This window comes from Capricornis sumatraensis, chromosome 1 (assembly GCF_032405125.1).
Source record: "Capricornis sumatraensis isolate serow.1 chromosome 1, serow.2, whole genome shotgun sequence".
Classification (NCBI taxonomy): Eukaryota; Metazoa; Chordata; class Mammalia; order Artiodactyla; family Bovidae; genus Capricornis; species Capricornis sumatraensis.
Window position 1 is genome coordinate 19,082,272 of NC_091069.1, and position 18,693 is coordinate 19,100,964.

At 40.3% G+C, this 18,693-nt stretch overlaps 1 protein-coding gene and 1 pseudogene across 1 annotated transcript in view; one reads left to right on the top strand and one right to left on the bottom strand.

Annotated features, from left to right (window-relative positions):
- The window catches only part of TAF1B (TATA-box binding protein associated factor, RNA polymerase I subunit B), a 54,804-nt gene that overhangs the window by 19,468 nt on the left and 16,643 nt on the right, over nucleotides 1-18,693 (top strand). Inside the window, exon 8 of the mRNA XM_068980322.1 lies at nucleotides 3,006-3,105. Coding sequence (XP_068836423.1) covers nucleotides 3,006-3,105 — 100 coding nt within the window. The remainder of the gene's footprint in view (nucleotides 1-3,005; nucleotides 3,106-18,693) is intronic.
- Nucleotides 16,682-17,022, bottom strand: LOC138090446 (eukaryotic translation initiation factor 1 pseudogene; annotated as a pseudogene).

Consider the following 18,693-nt stretch of genomic DNA (forward strand, 5'->3'; position numbering starts at 1 on the left):
TTCATCTCATACAGGCATCTGAGACCCGTCCTTGACTCTTTCCTCTCTCTGCATATAGTTTAATCAGTATGTCCTCTCAATTATACTTCCAAAATAACTCTGAGAACCGTGTTTCCCCCATTCCCTCTGTCTCTGTCTTCACCTGGGTTACTTAGCCACCTCTCAGGTGAATCTTGTGCCTCTCCTGTCCATTTCTTCCTGGTAACCTGAAGGATCTTACAGGAAGGATCGTGTCACTGGAGCTGGATGAAAGGGCTAGCTGTTCTACACAAGGCAATCTGTAAGGGGGTAACAAAACTCCCGTAGAAATCAAACAAGGAAGAAATAATAGTTGCCCATAAATAATAGAGAAAATTATTTGCCCAAAAATTCTTCTCAGGGAGAATATTTTATGTGGTTGGAGGGATGGGATAAGATCCTACACGTTTGTCTGTCTCTCTCCCCCTCTTCTTCTGCCTCTCTCCATACCCCTCTGTCTCCCTCCTTTTTTCCTTGCTTCCCCCTCCAAGGGGAATTGTAAACTGCCTTCAAGAAGATTAGATCTAATTAGCTGGAGGGCTTTTATTGTGCTCTGTGGGACACATAAATTTGAGACCTGGTTTAATTGCTTGAAGGAGTAGAAGAAAAGACTTTTATCACTGGTCCTCTCTCTTGCTTTTCTTGGAAAAGAGCTCTAAGTCACAGGTTCTCAAAGTTTGTGGTCCTGACCAGCAGCATCAGCAGCTTCTGGGAATTTGTTAGAAAGGCAAATTCTTGGACCCATTCTAACCCTCTGAGTCAGAAACTCTGGGAACAGGGCCTGGTAATCAATCTCTGTTTTAATAAGCCCTCTGGGGATTCTAAGGGATGCTAAAGTTTGAGAACTACTATTGCTACACCCTGAATAAACTATTTAAAGAACATTGATTTGAAGGGCCTACATTATTAGCCTTTCCACAATACCCATGTATCTTAACTGATCCTGTATATCACTTCTCTGTTAAATCCTTCAGCAGCATCCTCCTTAGGATAAATTCATAACCCTTGAGGAGCCTTTAAAGGACCCTGTACTTAACAATTATAATAAGTAAAAACAGCCAACATATATTCATTCCACAAATATTCACTGAATATCTACTATTTGCAGGTGTTGCTCTAGGGTCCAGACCCTTGAAATACATTTGTGAACGATATAGATAAGGTCCCTACTCTCCTAAAGTTTAAGACTATAGGAGAGGACAGATAAGGAAATACATAAATAAGTAAATCAGACAAGAGAATGCTGTTCAGAAGATTGAAATAGTGTGATAATGATAGAGAATGACCAGATGGCTGCTTTAGATGGGTTATTAGGGAAGGCCTCAGTGAGAAGGTGGGATTTAAACTGCACTCTGAATGAAAATAAAACCAGCTGTTGAGTATCAGAAGTACTAGCATTCCAGGTAAAGAGAGGTTGCTAGTGCCAGGCCCTAAAGCAGTTGCAAGCTCTGTATGATCCAGGAGCAGAGGAGGCTGATGTGATGGGAATGCGAATTTGAAGGAGTAGGAGGAAGATGAGGGCAAGGAGATAATAAACAGAACCAGACATAGGTCTTTGTAAACCAAGTTAGGAGTTTGGATTTTTTTTTTTTAAGTATAGTTTATATACAATTCACCTTTTTAAAGTATACAAGTCAGTGGTTTTCAGTATATTCACGGGGTGTGCAGCCATCACGTCTATTTCCTGGATGTATTCATCACTCCAAGAGAAAACCCCATACCCATCAGAAGTTTGCCTCTAAGTGTGACAGTAAGCCACCAAAGAGTTTAATGGAGAGACATGATCTGATCTGGTTTATGTTTTCAAGATTGTTCAGGCAACTGTGAGGAAAGTGGATTCTCGGTAGACACGAGTGGAAGCAGAGAGACTGGGTGGCCTTTTCTATACTTAGAGCAAGAGGCAGTGGCTTGGATTAGCGTGGTGGTGATAGAACCAGAATGAAGTGAAGGGGTTCAGGATGTGTTTTGTGGGTGGACACAGCTTAACTCTAATGCAGTGCTGCTTAAACTACCTGTAATGAATAGCTAGTTTGTTAAATGGCAGTCTGTCACAGATCGAAGCCTTTGGAAAGTACGATAGTAGTACAAGTAGAGATAGTATCTCCAGGGGTCATGACTGGAGTATTGGTTTCTTGGTCAGGAGGGGCGAATGAAACGCTGTCAGTCTATCCTACTGCTCTTTTTTTGCCTCTGTTTTTCTTTTTACCATTTCCTCCTACCTAACATACTGTGTATTTCACTTACTTGTTTTGTCATCTTTGTCTTCTCAGTGCAATGTAAACTCCATGGTAACAAGAATCGTTTATTGTTTTGTTCACTGCTGTGTCTCCCAGCCTCGAATAGTGCTGGGTATATAGTACTTGATAAATTTCTGTCGAATGAATGAATGAATTGTAGATAAGTATGCATGAATACTTATTTGTATTTATGTGCTAAGTTCTTCAACCTCAGTAATTTACTCAGAATAGTTGACCGGTTTCTATGTACCAGACATTGAGACAGAGTGGTAAACAAGTGTTTCTTTAATTGTTCTTCCAGTGATGGGTACCTACTGTGTACGGTCATAGGCAAATGGTGGGCAAGGAGGTATTCTAACAAGCAAAACAGAGATCAAAAAGGTCTCCTTGAGGAAGTGATTTAAAAGATGAGTAGAAACTAATCACATCAGAGAAAATAGGGATAGATAGAAGGAATGCCATATCTACAAGCCTGGTAAATTGGCAAATAAGATAAACATACCTTTCAGAAATATTTTATCTATTTGGGCAGAAACAGAAGAGATTATTAGATAATCAACTAAATCTTGTCTCTGCACAAGGGAACAGAAATACAGATATTTTCAGGTTAACTATTCTTAAATCTATTTGAGATATACAATATACTCAACTGCTTCTTAACTTTGTCTTTGAAATATAATATTTTCCCCTCTTTTGCTTACTTTGCCAAATCAGTACATATCTTATATTGAAAGTTTTTCAAAAATACAGATTTGTTGAAGAGGAACATATTCCTTACATACATGCTTTTCAGCATTTTCCGGAAGAGATGAAATTATATGGACGTGACAAAGGAATCTTTGCCATAGAGGTAAATTATTTTCTTTCTTACTTTGTAGTCACTTATGAGACATTAGAGCAATTTGGTAATTTATATTCATCTCCTGATTTACTAATTCATGTTGAAGTTTGAAAAAGTCATCTACTTTTTGTTCCATTCAAATATGGAACAGTAATCATATCTTAATAAAGAGTAGAACTATTATTTGTATTTTCTTTTTGTGGTTTCTTCATTGTTTAGGCTGTTTTCAGAATACAGCTTTAGTGTGAGATATGTGCACTGCAAATAAGTGTACTGTTGAGACTAAATTTCAGAAGTTTTATATAGAGAACTTGAACTAATCTCAAATTTTAAAAAACAGTGTGTTTTGTTGTTATTTGCTCACTATGTTGCTTTGGAGGAATGAACTGAAAGTTACTATGTTAGGGCTGCCCTGGTGGCTCTGATGGTAAAGAATCTGCCTGCAGTGTGGAAGACCCAAGTTCAATCCCTGGGTCAGGAAGGTCTCCTGGAGAAGAGAATGGCAAACCACTCGAGTATTCTTGCCTGGAGAATCCCATGGACAGAGGAGCTGGCGGGCTGTAGTCCACTACGACTGAGCGCCGGCACTTTTGTTTTGGGAGGCACTAAGTCTTTTGTTTACATTAGTCCTTCTCTAGCTCTCTTTTCATGTCTCCAGTGGAAGAGCTTCTGTTCTTTTAATTATGAGTCTTTATCACTATTTATAGTACTTAAAGGTTATATTCCCTTTGCTCTTCATCAGGTTTTCAGGGTACTAAATATTAATATTAAATATTATCCTGCATTTACCCACTTAAGGAATTCTTTTCATAGGCTTTCTTAACCTTCACAGCCTTCACGTTGTTTTCAGTTTATTTCAAGAGACATTTATGATCCTTACTAAACCTCTGCATGAATATGGTTCACCATCTTCCCAATTATACATGTGAGTAAACACCTCAGAGTGAAGTGAAGTGTTAGTTGCTCAGTCGTGTCCAACTCTTTATGACCCCATGGACTGGGATTCGCCAGACTCTTCTGTCCATGGGATTCTCCAGGTTGTCATTTCCTTCTCCAGGGGATATTCCTGACCCAGGGATTGAACCCGGGTCTCCTGCATTGCAGGCAGACTCTTTACTGTCTGAGCCACCAGGGAAGCTCAAAACCTTCAGAAGGTAGAATCATTTGCCAAGGTCATTGTACATAGTAGTCTCAAACTCAAAGTACAGCCTTCTGTTTTTTTCCCCTCATAATGTTTTGTATTGTATAGTTCCTATGGTGATGTCTTCAAATTCACTGATCTTTACTTCTTGTATTTGTAATCTGCTGGCTTTTTTCCACTATTTTTTTTCATTTCAGATTCCATGTGTTTCATTTCTAGAAATTTCCATTTTAGTCCTATTTTTATGTCTCTCACTATGTTTATGTTTTCTTTTTCATCCTCCAGTTTATTGACAGTATTTACAGTAGGTGTTTTAAGGTTTTCATTCGCTGATTCTGTTACCTCTGAGGCTGTTGACTGGTTTCTCTCCTGATTGTGTGCCACGTTTTCCTGCTTTCCATGCCTGGTGGTTTTGATTGGATGCAGACAGTGTGAATTTTGTGTTGATGGATACTGGATTTTTGTTCTGGTGTATGATTAGGTAGCTTGGATATCAGTTTGATCATTTAGAAACTTGTTTGCAAGCTTCTTACGGCTGTTCCAGAGCCTTTATTCTTGGACTAACTTAGCTCCTCCTACTAAATGATGACCCTCTGAAAGACTTCACCTAGTGCCCCCACTATTATGAAGCCTCTCCACTCCAGCTGGTGCCTTTTGTGAGCCCTGAGAATTGTCTGGATTCATTGGGAGAAAAGATCCAGTGATTTTTTTTTCTCCCCTGGCCTCAGGTTTTTTGTTTTTAAGCATGCACAGTTTGGTACTCAGCCAAAGACTTGAGAGGACCCCTTTGCAGACCTCCAGAGTTCTCTGTGCATCTGCGTCCTCACTCATATTCTGTCTGCAAATTACAGCCACCCTAGCTTCCAGGAACTCTAATCTCTATCTAACTCAGCAAGACCATGGGGGCTCTTGTTTCACTCCCTGCTCCCTGCACTGCAGGTTGCAGACTGCCTCCAGGCAGCATCCTTCAGCCGTTTGTTTCTCTTCTTTCAGGACACATCATCCTGTGCTTCCTGTTTTCTAATGCCTGAAATTGTTTCATATATTTTTTCTTAAAAAAAATTTATTATTTATTTACTTTATCGGGTCTTAGTTGCAGTAGGCAGGATCTTCGTTGCATCTTGTGGGGTCTTTTGGTGCAGTACATGAACTCTGGTTGGGGCATATGGGCTCAGTAGTGGCGTGCAGGCTCTCTAGTTCTGGGGCAAGGCCCCAGAGCGCATGGTCTCAGTCGCTGCGGCACGTGGGCCCTGCAGTGGTGCCGGCTTCGGTAGTTGCAGCACTCGGGGCATGTGAGATCTTAGTCCCCCAAATAGGAATCAAATCTGCATCCCTACATTGCAAGGCAGATTCTTAACCACTGGGCCACCAGGGGGAAGTCCCCTTATATATTTTTTCCAATTCTCTGTTTATCATGGGAAGTCAATTCCCATAGTAGTTAGTGCTTTAACGGCAGAAATAGAAGTGTTCCAAATACTACTTTTTAGACATTTAGAAATAGAGTCAATATTCAGATGCTTTTTAGCTGATTGTTACCTAAACAGTTCTTTCTTGAATGCCTGAAAGTATCCAACTGCTCATTTATTCCTGGATTTTTTTGAAAATTATAATCTCTATTCACAAATATTGTCTAATCTTTGCTTCTGAATTTTCTACCAGCTGGACCATGTTATTTGAGGATCATGGTTATAAACTTTTGTTTATACAAAATTCTTACCCTAATAACAATCTCTTTTGTTGACTAGTTTTAAATTAATCTTGACTGAGGGGGCAGGAGTAAAAGAGGGGAATGATTTCTTACAGAGATTTTGATAGAAAGTATAAGCTTAAAATAATATGAGACTATATCTGGATAACAGTAACTATTGCAATTTGCCTTTTTCACTTGTATCTTAGAGAGCTTTTTTTTGGAGGAATTAGCCTTTATATATATATAATTTTTAATTGGAGGATAATTGCTTTACAATGTTGTGTTGGTTTTTGCCATTCAACAGTGTGAATCAGCCGTAAGTATATATGTGTCCCTTCTCTCTTGAACCTCCTTCCCACCCCCATCCCACTCCTCTAGGTTGTAACAGAGCACTGGGTTGAGCTCCCTGTGTTAAACAGCAACTTCCCACTAGCTATCTGTTTTACATACGGCAACATATATGTTTCAGTGTTATTGTCTCAATTTGTCCCGGCTTCTCCTTCCCCCACTGTGTCCACAAGTCTGTTCTCTGCCTCTGCATCTCTATTCCTGCCCTGCAAAGAGGTTCATCAGTACCATTGCTCTAGATTCCATATATATGCATTAATATACAATATTTTTTTTTCACTTTCTGACTTACTTCACTCTTGTTAAAAGGCTCTAGGTTCATTCACCTCACTAGAACTGACTCAGATGTGTTCGTTTTTATGACTGAGTAATATTCCATTGTATATGTACCACAACTTCTGTATCCATTCATCTTTTGATGGATATCTAGGTGTCCTAGCTATTGTAAATAGCGCTGCAGCGAACATTGTGGTACACGTTATCTTTTTCAATTACGGTTTTCTCAGAGTATATACCCAGTAGTGGAATTGAAGTTAAAGCCTCTGCCTGGAATGCGGGAGACCCAGGTTCGATCCCTGTGTCGGGAAGATCCCCTGGAGAAGGAAATGGCAACCCACTCCAGTACTCGTGCCTGGAGAATCCCATGGAGGGAGGAGCCTGGTAGGCTACAGTGCATGGGGTCGCAAAGAGTCGGACACAACTGAGCAACTTCACTTTCAGTTTCATGGTAGTTTTATTTCTAGTTTTTGATGGAATCTCCATACTGTTCTCCATAGTGGCTGTATCAATTTACATTCCTACCAACAGTGCAGGAGGCTTCCCTTTTCTGCACATCCTGTCCAGCATTCATTGTTTGTAGATTTTTTGATTATGGCCATTCTGACCAGTGTGAGGAGATACCTCATTGTAGTTTTGATTTGCATTTCTCTAATAATGAGAGATGTCAAGCACCTTTTCATGCATTTATTGGTCATCTAAATGTCTTCTTTGGAGAAATGTCTGTTTAGGTCTTATGTCCATTTTTTGATTGGGTTGTTTGTTCTTCTGATATTGAGCTGCTTATATATTTTGGAGATTAATCCTTTGTCCATTGCCTCATTTGAAATTATTTTTCCCATTCTGAGGGTTGTCTTTTCATTTTGTTTAAGGTTTCTTTTGCTGTGTGAAAGCTTTAGAGTTTAATTAGGTCCCATTTGTTTTTATTTCCGTTACTCTAGGAGGTGGGTCATAGAAGATCTTGTTGCGATTTATATCAAAGAGTGTTCTGCCTATGTTTTCCTCTAAGAGTTTTATAGTCTCTGATGATTACATTTAGGTCTTTAATCCACTTTTAGTTTATTTTTGTGTATTTAGTTTTATTTTGTGTGTAGTTTATTTTCCTAACAAGGAAGTATTCTAATTGGTTGATTCCTTCAGCTCCATTTTATTTTCTCAAGATTGCTTTGGCTGTTCAGAGTCTTTTGTGTTTCCGTACAAATTATCAGATTTTTTGTTCTAGTTTTGTGAAAAATTACATTGGTAATTTGATAGGGACTGTATTGAATTTGTAGATTGCTTTAGGTAGTATAGTCATTTTAACAATATTGATTCTTCCAGTCCAGGAACATGGTATATCTTTAGAGAGCTTTTTTTTTTAAATAAACTTTTATTTGGGAATAGTTTTAGATTTATAAAAAAGCTGCAAAAATAAAAATATATCCTTTACCCAGATTCAAGTACTATTACTATTTTATCCTACAGTTTTATCCTTTGTACTGTTCTATGACTCTATCTATCTCTGCAATTCTATTTCTGAATCATTGAGGGTAAGTTATATTTACATGGCACATCATCCCTAAATATTTTAGTGTATATTTTCTAAGAATAGGGATAATCTCTTCAGTTAGTTGAGTTCAGTCACTCAGTCATGTCTGACTCTTTGTGACTCCGTGGACTGCATCACGCCAGGCCTCCCTGTCCATCACCAGCTCCTGGAATTTACTCAAACTTATGTCCATTGAGTCGGTGATGCCATCCAACCATCTCATCCTCTGTCATCCCCTTCTCCTCCTGCCCTCAATCTTTCCCAGCATCAGGTTTTTTTTCAAATGAGTCAGTTCTTCACATCAGGTGACCAGAGTACTGGAGCTTCAACTTCAGCATCAGTGCTTCCAGTGAATATTCAGGACTGATTTCCTTTAGGATGGACTGGTTGGATCTCCTTTCAATCCAAGGGACTCTCAAGCGTCTTCTCCCACACCACAGTTCAGAAGCATCAATTCTTCAGCACTTAGCTTACTTTATAGTCCAACTGTCACATCCATACATGACTACTGGAAAAACCATAGTATTGACTAGGCAGACCTTTGTTGGCAAAGTAATGTCTCTGCTTTTTAATATGCTATCTAGGTTGATCATAACTTTCCTTCCAAGGAGCAAGTATCTTTTAGTTTCATGACTGAAGTCACCATCTGCAGTGATTTTGGAGCCCAAAAAGATAAAGTCTGCCACTGTTTCCACTATTTCCCCATCTATTTGCCAAGAAGTGATGGGACCAGATGCCATGATTTAGTTTTCTTTTAATCTCTTGTATAACTGCAATTAACTTACTAACTTTAACTTTTTGTTTTTCTGGAAGCTGCACAGAATAAATATGCCACAATTACCTCACTAGTTGTCTATTGATGGAGATTAGTGTTTAAGGATACAAAGCTAAAAGGCTAAAGAAGGCAGCTAGGTGATGAATAGAAAACAAACAAATAGAACTGGAAACAATCTAAATGTCTGTCACCAGAAAAAAGGATAAAATGTGACATAGTCAGACATGGTGTATTAAACAACATTAGATACAAGCAGCAGGAATGAATCTAACATTCTCTCGAGTGTGACAAGCAAGTCTTAGAAAACTATGTACAGTATGATGCTATTTTGTTAAGCTCAGAAAAGAAGTTAAACTAAATATATAGGCATATTTATATGTATGATAAAACTATTTTTTTTTAAAGTTCATGGTAAACAAAATTCAGGATATTAGTTGCCTCTGGAGGGAGAACCACAGTGGGAGCACTAAAGGAGGAGTCCAGGGGCAGATGCAGCAGTTGGTTTGTTTGTATATTCTTTGCATCCCTAGCTCCTCTTTGACAGTAGGAATCATGTCATTCAGTTCAGTCGCTCAGTCATGTCCGACTCTTTGCGACCCCATGAATTGCAGCACGCCAGGCCTCCCTGTCCATCAGCAACTCCCAGAATTCACCCAAACTCATGTGCAGAGAGTCAGTGATGCCATCCAGCCATCTCATCCTCTGTCATCCCCTTCTCCTCTTGCCCCCAATCCCTCCCAGCATTAGAGTTTTTTCCAATGAGTCAACTCTTCTCATGAGGTGGCCAAAGTACTGGAGTTTCAGCTTCAGCATCATTCCTTCCAAAGAAATCCCAGGGCTGATCTCCTTTAGAATGGACTGGTTGGATCTCCTTGCAGTCCAAGGGACTCTCAAGAGTCTTCTCCAACACCACAGTTCAAAAGCATCAGCGCTCAGCCTTCTTCACAGTCCAACTCTCACATCCATACATGACTACTGGAAAAACCAGAGCCTTGACTAGGTGGACCTTAGTTGGCAAAGTAATGTCTCTGCTTTTGAATATGCTATCTAGGTTGGTCATAACTTTTCTTCCAAGGAGTAAGCGTCTTTTAATTTCATGGCTGCAATCACCATCTGCAGTGATTTTGGAGCCCAGAAAAATAAAGTCTGTACTTGTATTTGTCATCCATAGGACTTCATGGGCTTCCATGGTGGCTCAGTGATAAAGAATCCGCCTGGTAATGCAGGAGATGCAAGAGTTGCAAGTTTGATCCCTGAGTCGGGAAGATCACCTGGAGTAGGAAATGGCTACCCACTCCAGTATTCTTGTCTGGAGAATTCCATGGACAGAGGAGCCTGGAGAGCTTTAGTTCATGGGATCACAAAGTCAGACATGACTGAGCAGGTGCACACACACACACACACACACATAAAACCTCATATATAATACAATTCTGTATACATGGAAAAGGACTCTGTGTTTGTTGATTAAATGATTTGAAATAGCTGAAAAACAGAATTAAATACTTTATTTAGACAGAGTTCATATAGATTTGCTGGGGATTTTTTTCTACCTAAGTAGTAAGCTTCCAATCTGCTTCTTCTGTATTTATTATGTATCAGGAGGCTACTAAATAGTGGCATTTAGCTGAAAAAATAAAAAAGCATTCCACTGATATTGTAGTGGTAAATGCATAAGGGATGTAATTTCTGCTTATAAGTAAGGACATTTACAAACTCAATTTATGGGTGTGTCAGTATCACTCATGAAAACCAGCTTGTGAGATTAATAATCTTATCAATTCTTCGTACTGCTCACCCATGTACTGAAACCAATAGTAAATTACCCTAGTCAGAAAATGTAAGTTTGAGGCTACATGGATGACTTTTTTTTAGAAAAATAATACCTGATGTTTGCAGAGTGAAGCCAGTGATTTCATGTGAAGTGTCTGTGACTTAGTTTGATCCTGTGTCAGTACCCACCCCTGGTACCCAGCATGCTCAGCCCAGGCCTCCCCCAAACTCTGCCTCCCAGGAGAAGGAATGAGAACCAAGTTTTGTACTTGCCTAAGGAAAAGTGAGTAATGACAAAGGTTGTGCTGTGCTCGGTCGCTCGGTCGTGCCTGACTCTTTGCGACCCTGTGGGCTGCAGCCCGCCAGGCTCCTCTGTCCTTGGGATTCTCCAGGCAAGAACACTGGAGTGGGTTGCCATGCCCTCCTCCAGGAGATCTTCCCAACCCAGGGATCGAACCCAGCTCTCCTGCATTGCAGGTGGATTCTTTACCAACTGAACCACCAGGAAAGCCCCGTGACAAAGGTTAGCCTGCTGCAAAAATAATCATGTAACCCTGCCAAGATCAAGTGGAAATTATTTGGGGATTGTCTGCTCTTCTGGATACCACCTTCTAATATGCTTCAGTACAGATAGCTGAATTTAAATGTAGGTATTCTGCAATAAGCAGAATGTTTGGAGGGCAGACGCATCTTAAGAAGGAGAACTTCGGTAGGTTTTTCCCAACTCTGATCCTGAGGCCAAACCAAATGACCGTCTCCTTTTGAGTTGGTCATCGGTTCATAAATTTGTATTTGTTCATAAGGTTTATCTCGGTCTGGGCAAGTTGACAGCATGTGTCTGAAATGGTCTTATCCCCAGGACTAAGACTATATTTCACATAAAGTAATGTATTCACCATAGGCTTTCAGAAGACTAGATTTTGAATATAAAAAGTATATTTCTTGTTACTTCTAATAGATTTACAACAATTAAGTTAATTCTAGCAGACCAGAAATGCGAATTGAACTGTTTTATGAATCATAATGCATGTGGAATTCATTTTATCCTTCCTCCATAAGTAATATATTACAGTGCTTTGTCATCTCTTCTGACATAGTTTTATTCTTTATTAATTTCCCTTTGCCATAGAAAGTCTTGTTTTAGGTTTGGGTTAACAGGTGCATGTAGCATTAGCTTTTTCTCAGCTGAATTTTTGCTTTGGAACAACAATAAGTAAGGGTGCGGCACTGTGCTTTTTTTTAATAGCAAAGCAGGAAGTTCACCTCTGACAGGGTATTGTAATCAGGTTTATCACAAGAGCCTGCTGTTGTGTAACAGAAACTCTAGCTTGTCCTTACCTGTCTTCAGGCATTGCTTCATGAAGGAAAATAAACTCAGTGGAATATTTGTGAAATTCAATAAAATGCTTTCCCAAGCATGCCATTTTTAATGCATGCTAGAACAATTGATTATAGCCTTAAAAAACACATTTGCCTTGGGATTTCTGAATATTGTAATTAAATGAATCTGTAGCCCTCTAGAAGCCCTGTGTGTCATATTTACTATACGTTTTAGACACATCCTCCACTGTGGCTACTAATAATACATACTCCCTCCCCCTCTCCCCTTCATTTTTCAAGAAAAGTGGGGAAGGTTTGGGATGCCTTCAGATGACTGTTTACTTAGTTAGTTGACAGGCAGCTTTTCTTCATTGTACACTTCGTGTTTGCTCACAAAAGTGCATTCACTATTCCATAGTATGTTGAAACTTTTAAATGGAAACAGCTTTTCGTTAACAAAGGAAGCATTTTCTTCCCTCCCTTCATGTCTTAGCTTTCTCTACTAAGTCTTGGCTTCTTCAGCAGCTGTACCTCCACCAGAAATGACAAAAGGTGCGATTGTTCTAGGAGATGGTGATGAAGATAATGCCCGTGGAGTTTTGTGTGTGTGGGCTGCTTGGGACTGTTTTTCTTCTGTGTTTGGTTTTGTTTTGTTTTTGTTATTCCAGAAAGTTGAGCACACCTTAAAAAAAAAAAGAAACCAAAGGGAGGAGGGGAAAAAAAGGCTTTAAAGACCCTTGAACCTTTATCCTGTGTGAACTATTTCTTTCCATTAAGTTGTTCTGTTAATATTCATGTGGGCCTCCATAACAACAAATCTGACAAAACTCACTTTACAACATAGGGGAGTGGAATCCAGAGTAGAGAGTATTGATGTGGTTTGTTTCTTCTTCCAGGCGGGCCATGGGTTTGTCTTTCTGCCATTACTCTGACTTGTGTTGAGTTCAGAAGAGGAAACAGGTGTGAAAATTAAGTTTCAGAATTTCCAACCATCTCCTTTTTCTAAGTTGTGATTCCCAACTCCTGGGAGGTAAACTGTTTCATTTTCTTTATTTTTTAATTTGAAGATAACCTCCTCCTCTTTCTTTCTGCCCTCTGTCTCTTCTGCTGCTTTCTTTTTGAGTCAAATTTCTGAAGTGTAGTGCTAATCTGAAGCTTCATTTATTTCTAGCAAAAATCTTTCAGCTCATCTGGTAGAATAAACTAAAAATCTATTTTTTTTCAGAGACACCATCTCTGTATAGAGTACCAGATAAGCAAATTGCTGCTTAAGCCAAAGTTGGGCCTAAACAGACTTTTCTCTTATAGGTAGAATTTATTCTGCCAATGACTTAGCAGATAGTGGAAATACTTGTGTATTTTCAGCCTTTTTTTAAAAAAATCTTTATGTGTTTTAAACCCACAGACCAATTTCTAAACAGTTAGTATGTAACATATATATTATTCTACCATGGTCCTCAACAGTGATTCTAAGGCCTCTCAAGAATTAGTCATTTCGTCATCCCTCACTAGACTCAGCAAGAAGCAATAAAGAGGAACCTGGAAATCCATTCTGAAGTACATCTCCAGCTTTGTGAATGTTGATCAACAACATTCTAATCTCCTCTCTGAATGAGTGAAAAGAAAAGATGCAATGCTGGTTCAGCCAAACCCACTGAGTGGCACTTTGCCATGATGATTCATTTTGCCCCGGAGCAATCTTACGCCCTTTGTGAAACTAGGTCCCTGATGGTTTAAGGAAGAAAAAGACTCCTCCAGAGCCGTCAGTCACTGTCTGAGCCCCTCCAGATGACTATCTCGCTGGATCAAGCTTTAATACACTCTGAGTCTTCAAACTTTACTCCAGATTTTTTTCACCATCTTCCTCTGTAGGCCGCATGTCGCTCTTGGGATTGTTTGTGCAACCTCTGTTAGAGTAATCATCTAGCAGGTTTGAAATGTACCTGAGGGAAACTGAGACGAGCGTAATGATAACAGGTGTTCTCAGGTTCCCTCACTCCCACTCCCTTCCAGGATTACTACTGCTAGGCAGCGTGAATAGAAACCAGCTGACGTGCTCTTTTGTTCCTGGCTTTCTGTAGCATCTTAGCCATCGCTGGAATGTGTGGGTGCACTTCTCTCATCAGGCTTGTGAACTAAAACCATCTGAGGGTCTCTTCCAGGCTCCAGGAAGAAGGAGTGGAGAGCCAATTCATTTCATTTTATTATTATTTTGCACAAGAATATTGTGGAGAGTTTGTTTAAACTATAGGTTCTTAGACCTAGTGTTAGGGATGGATTTATGAAGTCTAGTGTGGGATTGAGGACTTTTAAATCAGCGTCTTGCAAGTGGTTCTGATAGAAATGTGCTCTGAGCAATACGGACTAGTCTTTTCATCTCTGGCTCTGTCTGTCTTATGTTATTGCATCTTGTTCCACAAAAAAAAAAAAAAAATTAGAGGTAAAGTAGACTAATTAGGGGATAACCAAAGACCAGTATAAAACAAAGTACTGTTATACCTAAACTCCTTTGTTTTCCTGGGCTCCAAAATCACTGCAGATGGTGACTGCAGCCATGAAATTAGAAGACGCTTACTCCTTGGAAAGAAAGTTATGAGCAACCTGGATAGCATATTCAAAAGCAGAGACATTACTTTGCCAACAAAGGTCCGTCTAGTCAAGGCTATGGTTTTTATAGTGGTCATGTATGGAAGTGAGAGTTGGACTGTGAAGAAAGCTGAGCACCGAAGAATCGCTGCTTTTGAACTGTGGTGTTGAAGAAGCCTCTTGAGAGTCCCTTGGACTGCAAGGAGATCCAACCAGTCTATCCTAAAGGAGACCAGTCCTGGGTGTCGTTGGAAGGACTGATGCTGAAGCTGAAACTCCAATACTTTGGCCACCTCATGTGAAGAGTTGACTCATTGGAAAAGACTCTGATGCTGGGAGGGATTGGGGGCAGGAGGAGAAGAGGACGACAGAGGATGAGATGGCTGGATGGCATCACTGACTCTCTGTACATGAGTTTGGGTGAATTCTGGGAGTTGGTGATGGACAGGGAGGCCTGGTGTGCTGCGATTCATGGGGTCGCAAAGAGTCGGACACGATTGAGTAACTGAACTGAACTGAACTGAACCGAACCCTGCAAAGTTTTAAACAGTATTCTAGTAGTCCTCTTATTCTACTTAACACATCATAGATTCCAAATGAAATATAGCACAAATGTCCAGCAACTTTTATGACATCCTTCCTTTAGGTGTGTTCTATACATGCGTACATTTTTCTGAAAGTCAAAATAAGACTATTCTAACACAGTCATTAAATGTTTACTGTAATTATTTTATATCCATGTTTTGGAATCTTGTCAAAATTAGAGCCTGCTTCTGCTCTCCAGGCCAAGGACAATGGCACGGAAACAAAAATGTGATCCTGTGATCACATTCTCTTCAACGGTGCTGTGTCATAGTCCTGCTGGTCTCCTGCCCCAGGTTGGATGCTTTGCTGAGCTGGTGGTGCAGCCCCCTAGGGTGGCCTGGCTTGGTTGGAGTAGGAACAGATGTGTGGGGAGGTTAGTCTGTAGCAAGCCCTGTAGAGCCGGTTGGGCCACCATTTCACGTGATGTTGGAGGCAGAAGGTAGCAGATGTCAGTGTGGATATTTTGTGTGTGTATTCAGTCGCTAAGTCATGTCCGTTTTGCGACCCCATGGACTGCAGCACACCAGGCTCCTCTGTCCTTCATTATTTCCTAGAGTTTGCTCAAATTCATTTCCATTGAGTCAGTGATGCCATCTAACCATCTCATCCTCTGCTGCCCTCTTCTCCTTTTGCCTTCAGTCTCTGCCAACATCAGGGTCTTTTCCAATGAGTCAGGTCTTTGCATCAGGTGGCCAAAGTATTGGAGCTTCAGCATCAACATCAGTCCTTCCAAGGAATATTCAGGACTGATTTCCTTTAGGATGGACTGGTTTGATCTCCTTGCAGTCCAAGGGACTCTCAAGAGTCTTCTCCAACACCACAGTTTGAAAGCATCAATTCTTTTTTGCTTATTAGATTCCTTTTCATTAATGATCTTACAATTACTTGTCATAAATTTATTATCCATTAAGTTGGTTTTCTGAGATGATTATTTTTCAAAGAGGAACATTCACTGCTCTAGTGTTTGTTTGCAGATAAAAGTACTTAATTTCATCTCCTACCTGCATTATTTAAAAGGATTGTGTGCTAAGTCGCTTTAGTCATGTCCTACTCTTTGTAGCTCCATGACTAGAATTCCTGTGTCCATGGAATTCTCCAGGCAAGAATACTGGAGTGGGTTGCCATTTCCTTCTCCAGGGGATCTTCCCGATCCAGGGATTGAACCCCAGTCTCCTGCATTGCAGCTTAAGCCATCAGGGAAGCAGGATTAGGGTTACCATAAATCTTGTCAGTAACGTTAATTGTTAACTTGAGAAGATACTTCAAATTCTGGGCAAAATGAAGCAGATGTCTAAATGAGTTGATTTTATAAAGATAAAAAGACAGCTTTTCCAAAAGGTCACTGAGAGTATATGTTTTCATTTTTAACTTTTTTTTTTTTTTTTTTGGCTCTTTTCAGTTTATTGCATGTAGGAGTTACACTAGTCCCAAGTTAAAAGCAAACCCCAAATTATGGTTACATTATACAGGCTGTGAGGTTTTTAAACTTGTGACTAGGGACAGAAGGGAAATTTACTCATTGCAAGGAAATCCTCACTTAAAGCTTCAGTAAGCCAAAAGCACTTAAAACCTGTGAACCTTCAGCTGGTCGTCCTTAGCCAGTCCAGTCTCCACCAGGAACTGGCATATGTTCTTGTGCTGGTTACCCTGTAGCTTAATTCCTTCTCCATATTCTGGATGCTCAATTACAGTACCATTGCAGGCAAATTTCTTCTTAAATGTCTTCACTAGTTTCTTTTTATCGTAATCATCATTGATCTCTTGGACAGTAGTAAGGGTCTTTCTGCCATTTCTCTGTTGAATTCTTACATGGATATAATCCTCAGCGCCAGCAGGAAGCAGATCATCACCCTCACTTACATCAGCAAAGGATCGAAAGAATGGAGGTTCTGGATAGGGGACATACAATATGATTCCTTTTCCTCAGTGGAAATGGCCTGTGGAAGGTGGTGGCGAGAGAAAGCGGGCAGGGGGACAGAGCCTCCATCGGGAGGCAGAGGGCGGGGGGGCGGCGGGGGGGGCACTGAGTCCCTGGCAGCAGCTCAGTGACTGGGTCATTTTTCCCTTTTTAAATTTACAGATTAAAATACAATTGTTACTAGTATTTTCATATACAAGTAGAATTACTGTACCTAAGCATTTAGAAACAGCCTTAAAAGGCCACATTGCTATTTTGTTAGACAGAAATTTACTTTGTATTCTTCAGCTACGTGTTGATCATATGTTAATAATATAGCATAAACTGAAAGCCTTTTTTCCCTAATAAAAAGTTCAGTTTCCCTAATTTTCAGTTCAGTTCAGTCACTCAATCATGTCTGACTCTTTGGGACCCTACGAATTGCAGCACGCCAGGCCTCCCTATCCATCACCAACTCCCGGAATTCACCCAAACTCCGAGTCGGTGATGCCATCCAGCCATCTCACCCTCTGTCGTCCCCTTCTCCTCCTGCCCCCAATCCCTCCCAGCATCAGAGTCTTTTCCAATGAGTCAACTCTTCACATGAGGTGGCCAAAGTATTGGAGTTTCAGCTTCAGCATCAGTCCTTCCAATGAACACCCAGGACTGGTCTCCTTTAGGATAGACTGGTTGGATCTCCTTGTAGTCCAAGGGACTCTCAAGAGTCTTCTCCAACACCACAGTTCAAAAGCATCAATTCTTCAGCGCTCAGCTTTCTTCACAGTCCAACTTTCACATAAAACCATAGCCTTGACTAGATGGACCTTTGTTGGCAAAGTAATGTCTCTGCTTTTGAATGTGCTATCTAGGTTGGTCATAACTTTCCTTCCAAGGAGTAAGCGTCTTCTAATTTCATGGCTGCAGTCACCATCTGCAGAGATTTTGGAGCCCCCCCAAAATGAAGTCTGACACTGTTTCCACTGTTTCCCCATCTACTTGCCATGAAGTAATGGGACCAGATGCCATGATCTTTGTTTTCTGAATGTTGAGCTTTGAGCCAACTTTTTCACTCTCCTCTTTCGCTTTCATCAAGAGGCTTTTTAGTTCCTCTTCACTTTCTGCCATAAGGATGGTATCATCTGCATATATGAGGTTATTAATATTTCTCCCGGCAATCTTGATTCCAGCTTGTGCTTCTTCCAGCCCAGCGTTTCTCATGATGTACTCTGCATATAAGTTAAATAAGCAGGGTGACAATATACAGCCTTGATGTTTTCCTATTTGGAACCAGTCTGTTGTTCCATGCCCAGTTCTAACTGTTGCTTCCTGACCTGCATATAGGTTTCTCAAGAGGCAGGTCAGGTGGTCTGGTATTCCCATCTCTTGAAGAATTTTCCACAGTTTATTGTGATCCACACAGTCAAAGGCTTTAGCATAGTCAATAAAGCAGAAATAGATGTTTTTCTGGAACTCTTGCATTTTCGATGATCCAGCGGATGTTGGCAGTTTGATCTCTGGTTTCTCTACCTTTTCTAAAACCAGCTTGAAACATCTGGAAGTTCACGGTTCACGTATTGCTGAAGCCTGGCTTGGAGAATTTTGAGCATTACTTTACTAGCATGTGAGATGAGTGCAATTGTGCAGTAGTTTGAGCATTCTTTGGCATTGCCTTTCTTTG